Here is a 15,023-nt window from a genome sequence, read left to right on the forward strand (position 1 = left end):
TTTGAAGATATATAGAGTGCTGTCATTGTCTTCCAGCTGTTTAGGAGCTTCCTATAATCTGGAAACGACAGTGCACTCATAGAAAGCCTTTGTAATCATTGCAAGTCTGCAAGAATTCCTCTTTAAGAGTCTTGTAGCTGCTTTCAAATTTCAGATAATGATTGAAAGGATAGCTTGAAGGAAGCTGGCACTTCAGTTTTTGCTTCAGGAATCTTCAGAGGGGTTTGTTGTATCTGTCATTGATTCAACCTACGTATTTTTTCCTTTATGTATTTGAAGTAATTATTATTTTTTTTAAACTAGCCCTGCATGGGACAAAACAAAGCAACAGAATCTGAACAGTTGCACTGAGAAATTAGCAATAAAGCTAATTTTACAGTAATATTCTTTAGAAAGCAGTTGTAATTCATCTTAAGGAAGGAAAGAGTATTTGTCCAAAAATAAAAATTAAACATATGACAGAGGCCTAGATAATCTAAATGAGTCAGCACACTTTTGCAAGTGCTTTGTGAAACTGAGTCCATAAGCATGGCTTACAGTGGCTATTTTGTTATTTTAATGGCCTGGCCAACAGTTCTCTTTATCATTTTACAACTTGAAAAGTATCGATAATAAAGAATAACTTGGAAGACAGAGTAACTATTGCAACAGTAGTGCAATATAAATACGTAATTCATTGCCCTTTTGGATAAGGTGTTACCTCTCTCTTCCATTTGTCTTGCTTTCTTTAAAAGAACCCATCTGCTTTGTTATTCTGCTGATGGATTAGGTTTGAAAGTTCTCTGGCTCTATCACTACTGCTGCCTTACAGTATAAGTTCAGTAGTGTATCAGTCTTTCAGTAGTGCTGAAAAAGAACTGAAATGTGATGTACTACCTCTGATCTGTGGATTTCATTTGAAACCTATGATATATACTTTTTATTAAAGCATAGGAAATGAAATAGAGGGCCTGAAGCCTCAGTAGATACGGCTACAGACACATACAAACACAAACCTCCTAAAATTTGGTTCCAGTAGTTTAATTTATATTTGTATCTTGCAGACTTGGAATAGATTTTTTCTCTGATCAATCTGGGTAGAATCTATGGAAAAGTGATAGTGTACTTTTCAAACCCTCAACATATTTATTTAAGAGACTTCAAAGAAAAACAAAGGGTGTGCACTGTTTTACTATATTGGCTTTCTGAGTTTTGGCTAGTTTCCCAAATAGCAATTTTTATATTTAAAAAAAAAAAAAAAAGGAAGAAAAAAGACAGACTTAACTGCTTGCAGACTTTTCACGCATGGAAGATGAAGAAAGCTTCTTTTGATGAAGTGTAATTATGTCCAAACAGAGCTGACCCCCTCCCCCTATATTTCTTATGATCTTAACGGAAGAAAGTAGGGCTTTTCCTTTGAAGCAGCCGGGACTCGGTGGAGGATCTGAAATGCTGCATTCTGCTGCCAGAGGCAGGATGGTGAAATTGGTCCAGACTTGTCTTCCAGACTTAGAACAGAGAGGGGGAGAGAGAGAGAGGAGAGAAGGAGAAAGAGTTATCATTAATGATAGATTTTTAGAACTCTGCTTAAAATAGCAGGACAAGAAAGCAGTAGTTGCAAACAGAAGTGAGAAAGCTCCTTACATAGACAAATATCGGTAGATACAGGTCCTGAAGTAGAACAGGAAAAATAAAGTAATAAAGAAATCATTTTTCAGTGGCAAGAAACTAATCCACACCTGTTCCTGACTTTAGATTTACATCTTTCTAAACAGCTCGCTCTTTGATCTCTGTATCTCTAAATTTGATTGTGAAGTCTGAATCATCAACTTACCACTTCACCTCCTCTCCCACGTTTTCTCTTGCTTCCCATGGCTCAATGGAGAAACTTGATTTCTGTACATATTAATGTTGCTTGCCTGACAGAAGCTTCACGTTTTTGTTTGTATAATTTCTCTTAAACACCTTTTCTGGATTCATAAGAACAAGTAACCAGGGCGCTTTATGTGAATGCAGAAGTTATTTGTATGTGGTTTTGAGGCAGTAGCTCACTTTTACAAGGCCGATCCACAGCACAGAGAAGAAAGAATTCCTGTCTTCAATAAGCAAAGGATCATAACCTTAATTTTGTTGTGTCCTGATACTTTAATCACATTAGCATCTAACTGAAAAAGTATGCAACACACACAAGCTGCCGAGTCTCCTTTCAAGCTAATTTCTGGGGTTTGCCGTGTGCTTCAGCATATGTCCCTCTCGTCCTCCTCTGTGTCAGCTCGGCTCACATGTGTGAATAACAAAGAATGCACAGTTTAGACACACTGAAGCAATAGTGCCAGATGACTGCTTGGCTGGGGAATTTAATAAAAGAGAATTACAATTAGTCTTTAGCCTCTGAAAGTGGATAGTTGAAATGACTAAAGGCAGTAAAGAAAGGTGATAAAAAGTGCATTAAAGGATTTTGTAGCTGAGGAGGGATATCTGTGACATATCTATGGAAGGCATAAGCATCACTGAAACAGGGAACCTTAAAAATTTATTTTGTTCTTAATCCTGTAATATGTAAATCATCTCTTGAAAGCTCTGGAACCTGAGCATGCTGGCAGGGCCACGCAGCTGCCCACGATGAAGTGATGTATTCCTTGCCGAGTGCAAGGGGGCTTCATCAGCATTACTTCATTAATTCTTTGGTTTGGTAGAATACCAGTTAGGGAACAAAACCAATTTCCCTTTCAAATTAGATGCTTACCTGTTCAGCTTAGGCTGGCTGAGAGGTGATGATTTAGAAGTGCTCACAGGCGAGGTCGAAACGTAGCTCTTGGATATGAAGGAATGCATTTTTTCTGGCCACTGTTTCTGTTGAGATATATTTAGCACAGAAAATAATGCAGACATGATTGTACAGGGTCTTACAAACAGTATATTTTGTTGGGTTAATTTTTAGTCATGACAGACTTTTATGTGGATCGGGCATATAAATAGAATGGTAGCATTGGAAAGCCAAATTCTTCATTCAAAGGTATATGGAAAACCCCTTTAGTATCTTTGTTACTGATAATATTCTACCCATTTCATATGGATATCTGTGATCTGAACAGCATCATCACACAATTTTGTAGTCAGAACTTTTTGACGTGATAAGCTGGCACTGAAGGAGGCGTTAAACCTGTCCCTGGCGAATTGTATATATCCAAGCAATAGGCTGAATTCCTACTTGGAGAGGGATAAAAGGCATGGACCCTTTTCAGCCCTAAACAAGCAGGCGTGGAGGCGCGATGTGCTTCAGTAGGGCTGTTGCTGTATGTCTGATGGCTGCCTGCACCACACGCTGTACGCTGGCAGGGCACACGGTTTACCTCTGGGGATGGCGGATAGGCAGGACTGGACAAAGACTGGACATCCTACGTACACCTAACTCTTCTCCTGTGATGATTGCTCTCAAAAGATCTGAGAAATAATCCATGTCCCGATGAAACTGGGGGAAGCCACCTTCAGCCACGTATCTCCGCTGAGGCAGAATTCAGCCTCCTGACGTTTTTGCGCCTTTGCCAGGGTCCTGACCTCCCCTCTAACCTGCATCTCTCTGAGAGGTGGGCACAGCTGGAGCGCAGCTACACCTGGAAAATCATTTTACTCTCAATGGCAGTTATATTTCCCTAAAAAAAAAATCCATGTCACATTCTAGTTTGTGAAAAATATAGCCAAGACAGTTTGAAGTTGCACTCCTGATAATAAATGATGCGTGTCTCAGGCAGGTTTGGGGGATATGCGACTTGGACCAGAAAGAAAGACCAATTACTAGATTTGACAGCCAAAGCTCTGTTCTGTGTTATGCCTCATATATAAGCTGTTCTATATTAGAGTCAAAAAAACTGCACTAAGTTTACGCTGTTACATATCGTTTAAGATTTGTGTCTTGATTGAATGCCTTCAGAGTTCAGCTAGAGGAAAAGCCCTAGCAACAAAAATGCACGTATACACACAAGGGGGGGGGGGGGGGGGGGGGAAGAGTTTTAAGTGTCTGGTAAAGTAGCTTAAATGAGCATGAAGGCCGAAGATTGCTGACTGTTTTATTGAGTCACTGTTGTACGCCCACCTTTTCCTGTCTTGAAACAGTTTTCAGTTTTGACTATCTGACATGACTAACCGTTGCATATCTAACAGATTACAACTGTCAGTGAGTCTCCCGAACGGGGGCCAGCGCCTTCTGAGAATGTGCGCTCAGGCGCAGGCAGCTCCCTTTATTTATTTCTTTTTAGCGTTTTCATTCAGCTAAAGGCTGCAGATGATCTTGTGCAATCTCTGTGTGAATTCAAACTTTGAAAAATAAAAAAAAAAAAAAAGCAGACTTAACAATAGCAACGTGCACACAGCAGTTTCTCACCCTCACAGGAAAGTTGGGGGCTTTCTTAGTGTTTCGTAGGTGGAATATATGTTGGGGAAAAAAAAAAAAGTGTGTTCCAGTGATAATGATATCATTATATCACCCCTGGCATATGAAGGACAGGAGACACTGATTCCCCATTAAAATGACTCCCAGGAGGAAAATATATTCTTTCCTCATCTTATTGTAGTCAAGTCAAACAAATGAAATGATAAAACTGTGTGAAGTAAATAACATGTGGCCACATTCTGCTCTCTGTCACACAGCTGCAAAACTGGAGTAAATTTTTAAATTATCTGACTTGCTCTGAATTTACACCACTTTCAATACAGCAAAGAATTTGGCTTGTCCTCAGCAGTGAATCACTTTTGTTCTGTCATTGTATGATGACCCATTATTAAATAAGAAACATTTAGATTGTCAACACATGGACATATTCTTGACATAGAGTAAAACTGAAGGGGAAGAAAACTCCTATGGTCAGTTATGTTTTTAATTTTCACGATTGTGGTAACGACAGGGAATAATTTTAAACGTCTCCGATTCTTTACTGAACATGCATGTGACTGTTTTCATGTTGTAATCACTCATTCCTTGTTGTTTTTTTCCCTTTGTAGGGAAGAGCTTTACTTTGACAATAACTGTCCTGACAAATCCCCCCCAAGTCGCTACATACCACAGAGCTATAAAGGTTACAGTGGATGGGCCAAGGGAGCCAAGAAGTGAGTATTATGTTCTTATTTTTGCACTTACATCTGCTTAATTTTGTTGAACAGAGACCCGTAAATGAAATATATATCTTTGTCAAACATTGATTCTTGCTCAGCAAGATGTGTAAGCGCATGCTTAATTTGGAGTCGATTGGACCACACACGTACTTGCATTAAACACACACTTAAGTGCTTGGCTGAATTTGGCCAATCACGAACCTGATTCTCATTCACATCAAGGTCTTGATACATTATCTGCCAGTGTAAATGAGAACTAAACCCACTGTATTTATATATAATCTGATTTAGGTGTAAAAGATACAATCCTACAACATGCTGAACTCCCTAAGCTCCTGTAAGCTTCCAGCTGAAGATGTTTAGAACAAAATAGGAGACTGATCTTTCAGGATGAGTCCTAGTGCAGAGAGAAAATCTACGATCGAGTGCCTTTTTGTTTGCCCTTAAATTCTTTTGCCATCAGATAATTAATGCACCTGGTTAATCTCATCATACCTGAAATTGGTTTTCAGCTATGGACTCATCATAGACCCCTGGGGGCCAAAGAAAGATAACAGTATATCAACAGCATGGTCTTTGTTTCTTATTTGTGCACAGAAAGTATATTTTATTTAAACATAGTCCAGCAGATTTTCACTCAGCACATTTATCTCATAGCCATGCACCCTCCTAACTTACTAAGAATCTATTAGCAGTGATCACTGGCTATATTTTTATGACAATTCTGTTTTGTCATGTTCTAGCATTTTTATGGGTAGCACTTATTTTTAGGTGCAGTCAAGTCTGGTTAATCCATCATGGTTTGTACAGCTGTCTCTCTGTCTAGCACATTTAGCTGGTAACCAGTCTCACATCATATGAGTATCACTGATGAGACAGTTCTGGAGGTTTTTTTATAATCTAACTAGAACCACTCTTTCTAAATTGATTGGATTAACCAGATATAGCTGTATTTAAATTACATCTAGAGTTTAAGAATTATTTGATGAATAACCACATTAAAAAAATCCCTATAATGGAAGCATCTCAAATAATTATTTTGCCTTTGATCTGCACATATGAATGACACCTTTAAGGGTCTTTCATGGAGTTTTGTTTAAAATACCGCAACGACAGAAGAAGTAGAATGAAGTAGACAGAATTCATGCAGTTAAGTGTTTCTCCTGCTAAAACACGTTGCAGTGTCACCTCCTCTTACACTGAGAGATGGGAACTGAAATGCCTTCTGTAAGAGCTGTCCAGGCTATAGAGTTTCACCTTGAGTAACAGATAAGAAAAAGCAAGTAGCTATGGATAAGTTTCATTACGTAGATACTTGCATTGCTAGCAGCTCACAGCTGAGGTGTCCATCTGTCACAGCGAGGGGATTTTTGTTCTGTCTTCTCTCCCAAGCTGAATTAGTTCCCATTTTTAATTTTCATCTGCAGCTGGTGCTCTATGTAGCTTGCTTGGAGACACTGGGCAAACTGCATTCATGGAGTAAAAACCAGGGAATAAGTTATATATCATTTAGCCATTCCCATTTGGAGGCTGCTTTTGTGTATGTATTGAGGCATCCGCAAAAGAGGAGATCTCCCAACAGAGGACAGAACTGCTGTGAAAGAGCAGAGTGGTTTGCAGAGAATAGTGTGGACTGTCCTGTGTAGCACAGAAAGGGGACCTGCTTGCCTTGGGACTAACCATTTTGGTGATCAGTAGATTAAAAGTGAGGCTGTGTTTGTATGACTTAGTAAGATTTCCAAGTTCTGCTGGAGTTTTTTGGTTTAGACCTGAAAGGCTTCTGTACGTGATACCAGTGTGCTATTCTCACTGAACAGCTGAACCTAGGAATGCTCAGTAACTTAGCTCTTATAGCCTAGATGGAGTTACTGTATCTTTCTTCAGCTTTGTTTTCAAAGAAAGCCAAATGTGAGCTTGAATGCCATTTGAATTTTGATATTTTGCCTGACTACTTCGTGAAGCTCTACCCTGGGGTCAGTTTGGTTCTGCAGGTTTCGTTATTGCAGTCTGATACTTTCAAAGCTATGACACCTCCAGAATGACTAGTTATTAGACTTGAATCTTCAGGGAAAGAGTAGCTCCACTGAGCTGTGGGAGTTTCACTGAAGTTCTGCTTCCTTCTGACAGCCCCTGCACTCATGTGGATGTATGACTGTTTGGTAGTAATTGTTCGAGAAATGTATCTGGCATTTACGTTGCATAAGGAAAATGAGGTGGTTGGGGGCAATAAGGAATTCAAGTCACTGAGCGGTTCTGGTAGCAAATGTGTTTTTCTTAACAAATTATGTATCGGTAAATAGTGCCCCTCTCTGCCAGGATCTGTATTTCACTCCAACATCTCAAGCATGTTATCCTAGTTTTCCTCTCTCTGGCAGCTCAACCAGAGCTGTCACATCACAAACAACTTTTTTCTTAATATACACATCTGGCGTTGGCAGTTGGACCAACTTCTTAAGAGCACATGATCATCATTCATTACAAGATTAAAAAGTACCCCATGGCATCATTGATGTTTTTTAACTTTGATCTTTTGCAGTTGTGATTCATCTCAGTTATAAAACTTCCCTTTAAAGGAACACAACCGATGACTTATTAGAACCTTCATTCTAAGTAGCGTAAACATAAAATTATGCACATCTTTACAAAATGTCATTTACTTTGTTGCCAGCTTATCATTTTAAGACATGACATCATGCTTTAGATCGTGAATTTGTAAGGCTTGTTTATAGGCAAGGCACTCTGACCTTCTCTTGGCAAGTTGACTGGAGCAAACGAATGCTGTGTGCTTTCCAGCAGCAGCAGGAGCAGCAGCAATGCCATGACAGATATCACAATCATTTAGAGCCTGCCTTTAAGAGTGCTGAACAGTCATGGCATGCAGTGACTCCAGTTGGTGTTTTGGATGCTCAGCACTTCAGAAAGTCAGGTTCTTAAATGTAAGTGCCATTTAGTCGTATTAAACATGTGCTTGTAGAAGCTTGCTGCCTTGCCTCTCTGTTATTATTTTAAAATATTTTAATAGAGACTGTGATGTCAGGTTGCTCTGTTAGGAAAACCTGCCCATTTCTATATGAGAAAAGGCCTTCTGATGATTTTTCCTTGGAAAAGATTTATTTATTTTTAATTATCTATTTCAGTCTATCTAGATTACCATGCAGGGATGTCTACTGTGTTGCACAGTTTTTGTGCTGGAATGAGGTAGCAAACTCTTGAGTGATGGAGTCTAGAGACAGGATTGTATAAGATATTTGGGAATCATTGGGAAATCCTGCAGATATTTTTCTCTCCTCATATCCAGGATGAAACCCCTGCCATATGCATATCATAGCCAGCAGAGCTGCCTTCCAGCTGGGAGGGCTGAAAGAAGTTTTCGGAGAAATAAGTTGTCATGAGGTCATAACTGACCGACAGATAGAAAGAGATCACTGCAAAGGAATTAAAAGGGGAAAAAAAGAAAAAAAAGCAGAACAAAAAAACCCCAAACCTCTACTAAACCCCCCTTTAATGCCTTTGCCTTACCTCATTACAAATACAGAAATAACGATTTGCCTTTCCATAGTGGTACCTTTCAAATAAGAGACATGTCCTCCTTTCTGGCTGCTTTTGATAGAAACCCAGTCAGGAGGGAACTCATGAGGAAGGAGGGAGGAGAAGTCTCTATATTTTTATATATTGCCTGGCTTGCAAAGAGTTCAGTCCGTCTCTAATTAAAGGTAGTCTCCCAAGTCCCCGGCCACAAGTTTCTTTATCAGCATGAATGGAAAAGTAGTTCTGAGCTTTGAACTGGAGTGTTTCAGTAGGAGAAAACTGCTTTATGTCATTCAGCTCCCGAATATTTCCCTGCTGCCGCAGCTCGCAAGGTGCACACATGATGAAAGGTATGAGCAAACATCGCCTTTTTGTCTCTGCACGCTGCAGAAGCCAGCGAAAGCCAGTGAGAGGTTCTGCTCAGCCTTTGTATTAACTGTTTGGCCGACCCGGCTTATAAAACGCAGATAAGTGATTTGAGATTTTTGAGATTCCTCGACTTAAAACCATAACAGTTTTTAGGAAGTTCTCCCTCTTCCCTTTCAAAGGCAGAGGGTGGAGGGATAAGTCTGGGGCTAGTGGAATGTGCTTTGGAGTAGAATAGCTTTAAATCTTTCAGTATTTTTTTTTTTTTGTAATTTTTTTCTTTTTCTTTTCTTTTTTTTTTTTTTTTTTTGTTGACTGCCTGTCAGGAGCTGGGCTGGTGGCCAAGCAGGAAATGACACATCGAGAGGCATTTGTGTTGTGCAACTTTTTGTGGAACTGATGCAAGGATACATTGTCTGTTTACGCATTCCTCTGCTAACAGCCTGCATGGCAGTAATTTTATTCAGGGACACATGGCATGCTGCAGCAAGGAGCTAGATCCTTAACATCTCTTTATGCAGAATTATCACAGCAGTTAAAACACGCTGTGTGTCCCCCAGTTAGAATATTCTCTGGCTCGCCTTCAAAAACCACTCTACCAGCCCCCCCCCCCCCCCCCCCCTTCCTTCCCAGGAATATATTGATTTGACTGTGGTTTTTTGCAGCGTGGTAAATGGGGGCAGTGCAGAGAAAGAGAGAGCTTGCAGAACAAGAGGAAAGGTCCTACTTTGTGCATCTCCCTCAGACTGTAAATGGAGCATCACAGTTTTTTCAAGCAATGCGTTGCAGACACTGAACACGGAAGTTTGCATCTGCATGCGAGGAGGTTTTTAATTAAAGTCAATGCTAAATACCCTGAGATACGATGAATGAATCCTGCGTTTTCATCCAAACCGAAGTTAGAAAATCTGTGACTCGCGCTGGTGTCTTTCAGAGTGACAAATCTCTACTGAGATTGGCTGGGTTATTCCGGATTTCTCCCAGTGTAAGTGGGAGCAGAGGAAGGCAGAGTGGGCGGTCTGGCAGTTTGCAAGTTGTTCTAGATGACTTTATAAAGCTTAACGTTTGCGTTATAATGCCCCTTTGTAAGAAATGAGGCAAAATGTGATTATACAGCCAAAGCAATGTTCAGCGTGGCTGTGCTATGGAGTTTAGGTTCTTTTCTGTGACTATTGTCAACGTATTTGAGCATGACCGCAGTCCACTTACAGGCTGGGACCTGACCTCCTGTGCTCAGGTCCCCAGGAAGGAGTTGTGGTGTTTCTGATTTCAGTGGTACAACACCAGTTCCTTTTTGCAGTGTAAAATGCAAGCCATCATAGTTTCACTCGCTATCGTTTACTGCTGGTTTATTTTTTTTGCGAATGTGTAATTTCACAAAAGCGTACTAGCTGGGGACCAGAGCTCCTGAGTGTTCCCAGAGGCTGTAAGAAACTGGTGGGATGATTCAAGTATTCCTCGTCAAAGGTGGCATTATATATGCCAGTGGTTTAGGTTTACGTTTAAGATGGGTGTGTAACCAACAGAGCAGGGCTTCTTACAGCTACCCCGACCACGACGCATGCCTGTGGAACAAAGTAGCCAGGAGGCTGTTGGGGATGGTAGCTGCATCCCAAGGACCAGTCAGTTCTTGTTTTTTTCCATTGCAGCTAGAGAGGGGCTGATGCATAAAAACTCATCTTCTGAGGAACAGACTTCCAGAGTAAAAATAATTTCTTTTCCGGTGATCGTGACTTTTATCTACTGGTGTGGTGTGTAGGGTAAAATGAAAGCAAAACCTACTTACTTCACTCATGGCTTGAATTAATTCGCTGCTGTTCTGAAATCTCGGTGATCTACGTGACAGCGGCTGGCTCTGTCCGTAGGAAGACATTGCTGCCCAGGGAGGTGACATAGTGACCATGTATCCACTGTTACCATGAGAGGGAAAAGGCCTTGAGAAGACGATGTAAAACAAACGGGCAAGTCTGTGGATAAAACCATTCCCTAAGACTCCTCACCAGTAGTAATACAGTCTCAGTTTGTATTTGTCAACAGAACAGATTGTTTCCATCCCATTGTGGAGGGAACGCTGCTTCCAAACAGTCTATTCCTAGTACATTTGGCATGTAAGATGACCATCACGATGTTTTTTCTGATACTGTAGCTATTGCTGTTCGTGTTCAAAATGTCTCTCCAAGCCACAAATAAAATCATGGCCCCTCTGCATAGCCATGCTGCATAGTCCTATGATAAGAGAGTTTTGCCCCAAATATCTTACAGCCTCCATTAAAAATACAGATGGGAAAAGGTGTTATAACTAAACAAATGAAGTCAGTGGTGGAAGTGAGTTTGTTCTGCATGTCCATACGGCACGACTACGAGGAAAGGAAAAGCGAAAGCCATTTTTGTAATTCTATGACTCTACTCTATGTAGATACCGTGGAGAAAGATGGTATAAAAGAAGGCATTAGAGTAGCTTTTCCCAGACCATTTTGTTCTATACTTTCCTTACAAGAGAGGAGGAAATACATTTGAATGCATTAAACTTTTGAAATACATTTAGCTTGTTGCTACTGATATCAGAATTTTTTTCTCATGCTTCAGTGTAGCACCTCTTATACCTCTCCCTCCACTTTCCAAAGCGGGTTGGGAAGTAGGGAAAAGGGCAAATACCCCTGAGAGTTGCTGCATCAGAGCAGTTTAAGTAGAGTACTTACGTAGTTCTTCCTTGCTGGCAATCCCAAATTTCTTTCTAAGGTTTTTATAACATTTATTTTTATTCTCTGCCTAAACTTCATTCTCCACTGAAACATGGTCATCCCAGACGTGAAACACAGATGCTGATTTAACCAGACAAGGAATGCAGAAGAGGAAATGAGGAAGAATATCATACTTAATTGAAACTTCAGGGGAAGAAACTTAGCAATGACCTCATGCTGCAGTATGTTTGGGACACAGGAAACGTTACTCTTATGAAGAACTGGGTTCCTTAAAGTGTGTGTCTGCTCAGATCCCGTGTTACATATCTTGTCTACAGTAGACTAGCTTACTCAGCACCATAGTGGCTCACTGCTGACTGAGGGTGGCTCTCAGCTCTCCAGAAATTAAACATGTAGGATAGGTTTCCTCTGAAGTGACTGAAAAGACACAGGCACTTGCAGAGTGATTCATCCCACCTATCGATGCCTATCTGAGAGTGCAATGAACTGCCCTTTAGAACTATCTGTCCCTTTCCATTGATAGTAAATGGGGGCTAGATGACTAGCCTAGCCTAGCCCCCTGGTTTTGAGATGGCTGAAATCAGATGAGGGTAGGAAATGTTGTGGTCCTAAGGTGTACTTAATGACTGCTGCAAAATTCAGGGAACGTGTTCTAGTGTTAGTGCTAAGGTAGTGATAGCAGTACAGTCACAGGTAACACGGAGCTCAGCACGGGTTAACCAACTGTTTGCCCCGCTTCTTGGGTAGATGCTTTGTCTTTGTTTGAGCTGTGAACTGTCCATGCTACCTTTCTGACAACGTAAGGAATTATTTAAAGCTGACTTTGAAGTGTCTATACAGCTGCCATAATGAGTGCAATGCACACATACTTTGAAAAAAGATGCTGTCTACTACGGCATCGTTACCACCTCTTGCAGGATTTTGGTAGTCAAGTACTGCTGAGGTCCTACTCAGCTTGGCTTGTGTGAACTGCTGAGATTAAAACTCAGGTTATTTAGCTGTAGGCATAGTATTCAATAAGATTCTCATGCTAATAAAAATATTGCAGCTGCATAAGGAACAATATAAAGGTGATATTACACTTTATAGGCGTTACCTAAAGGTGAAGAATATTGGGGAACACATTTGAAGGTTTTCCTAACACTGGGAAATGCTCCATGTTTCCAATATTCCTGCTTCGCGTCAGAACATATTAATTGTTCCTTCCTAATCCAGACTTAACATGCTGCCCATTCTCCTTTGGTTCTGAGATGTAATCTTTCCCACAGCGTGGGAAGGCAAACCCTTTTACCTGCTTATTGCTGGCATAAATTTTTGTTGCTTCCATCGCTCTTCAAGCTCTTGTACCTGCATTTGGTGAACTTTACTCCCACTTCATAATACGCTGCTTCTTTAGTAGCCCTGCTAATTTAAATTCAGGATGCCAAACAGGTATTAATCAGTGTGCTTACAAGTGTAGAATCTGCTTCCTGCCTGTCTGTAATCCATGTGAGTAATGCCAATTAGTTGTCTGCTTCCTTGAATCTTCGTACACTTTCTCATTCTTGCATTCCTGCAGCAGTAGACACGTCTTAAATGTCATGTGCAGTCAGAGGCACTTGATGGTGTTTTGTTTCATTGCCCTTAGAGCTCAACAGGAAAATCATCACCTCCACAAGCACCACCGAAGTGCGCTGTGAAAGAAATGGATGAGTCCAGCTCTTGCGTTTGTAGTTTAATTTGTTAGAAACAGGGATCTAGCTCGTTAAATCCCAGAGTATCACTTCACATGTCGTGAGACGTGTAGAAAATGATATACAGCGGTTTCACATTGATGCAGCATCTTGTTGGAAAGGAGTAGGCACTTGCAGGCACGGATGTAGTACCAGGTATGTGTTTGTTTATATATGGTAAAGCCTAGATTAGATTTGCAAAAGAAGACAAATTTTAACTGGTTATATTAAAAGGCATCAGAAATCCAGAGACTACCCATCAGAAAGGGATGGTACTCACAATTATTTGTTGTATTTTGAAAATTCAGACCTGTTTTTCTCAGTAGTATAGAAGCTGGGAAGGAATAGACACCTGGAAATACCATAGACAGTCACTGTGTGATACAAACAACTGGAGTATTATGCATGGAATACTTCTTTTTCATGTGTACATATCTAATCAAGGACCTAGATTCAGGTTCTTAGACAACAGTATACTTCAGTTGATTCAATTTATCTAGTGAATTTGTCAAGCACTGTAGACATACGAAGTGCAATAGAGTCAGCTCCAGGTTTCTAGGATACCAATTAAATTAAGAATAATTTAATTTTTCATTCCTTGGGTCTCTTATCACCATAAACTCTCGATTTGTCGAACAGACTTTCTGCTTTCACACTGGACGCTCTTCGGCTTTGATGATCTGGGCTATGGGTGCACTCCCACTTTTGGTCTTTTTTTGATGTCTTTGAACAATTGTTTTTAAAACCAGCGCTATAATAAAATTACCACCTCTGTAGGCAGAAGTGTTGACTACAGGAGGGGGCTTAGCGATGGAGCTGTGAATGTAAATTATTCAGTGTTTTAATTCACCAGCTAAGCAGTCAAAACGAAAATCCTTTTTGTAAAGAGACATCTGGGTAAAATTTTCAGAGTCACAGGATGGATTGACTCTCCTTAACTGTAATTGCCTAAAAGCTAGATATGGTGTCTCAGCGAGTCATCTCTGGCCCACTGCGGTCAAGAGAGATGTATGCATGTGTTAGAAGCTGGTTTATCCCACCCTAAGTATCTACAAGTGTCAGTGTGCAGATCTCTGGAGGTGAGTGGCAGCGAACACTGACTGCAGAGGGAACGTGGAGCAGTGTGGACCCCAGGGTTGGCTGAGTGCCGTGCAGATACCTGCATCAGCTTCAAACAAGCTACCTGGGTTACCAGCCACTACACCAGGACACAGCTTTGAAATGCTCCTTTATACTCCTTTTTATCATTCTTTGAACCTTTTAAAAGGGGGCTTTAGTGCCTGCTTTTTCAAAAGCCACGTTGAAGGTCTGCTCTCTGAAATTTGTCACAGTTTAGGATGTTGGTGAACCCCCTCCTCGTTAGGCACAAATAGGCAGTGTCTGGTCTTTCATGTTTTCCTCTTCCGTGCCTGCTTGATTGAAACTCTCAGGCATTCAATGCAGAAATCTCCATCCTGGTTTAAAATGTCTTTCCCCATGCTGATGTGCTTGTTATTCTTCCTCTCCCGAAGGCTGTGGCCCCTACCACAGCTCAGCAGTAGTCTGGCTTTTATACGTGATCCTCATCAACTTCACGGCGAAGTCAGACAGTTTAATTACTCTTTATCTTTTGCTTTGGAAGAGTGAG

The 15,023-nt window shown here is 40.7% G+C and overlaps 1 protein-coding gene across 7 annotated transcripts in view; it reads left to right on the plus strand.

Moving 5' to 3' along the window:
* RUNX2 (RUNX family transcription factor 2) overlaps positions 1-15,023 on the plus strand; it is a 222,479-nt gene that overhangs the window by 72,601 nt on the left and 134,855 nt on the right. For all 7 annotated transcript variants that reach the window (XM_086461652.1, XM_086461653.1, XM_086461654.1 and 4 more), the window contains one exon: positions 4,978-5,082. In XM_086461652.1, coding sequence (XP_086317778.1) covers positions 4,978-5,082 — 105 coding nt within the window. The remainder of the gene's footprint in view (positions 1-4,977; positions 5,083-15,023) is intronic.

This window comes from Leptosomus discolor, chromosome 2 (genome assembly GCF_034619465.1).
Source record: "Leptosomus discolor isolate bLepDis1 chromosome 2, bLepDis1.hap2, whole genome shotgun sequence".
Taxonomy (NCBI): Eukaryota; Metazoa; Chordata; class Aves; order Leptosomiformes; family Leptosomidae; genus Leptosomus; species Leptosomus discolor.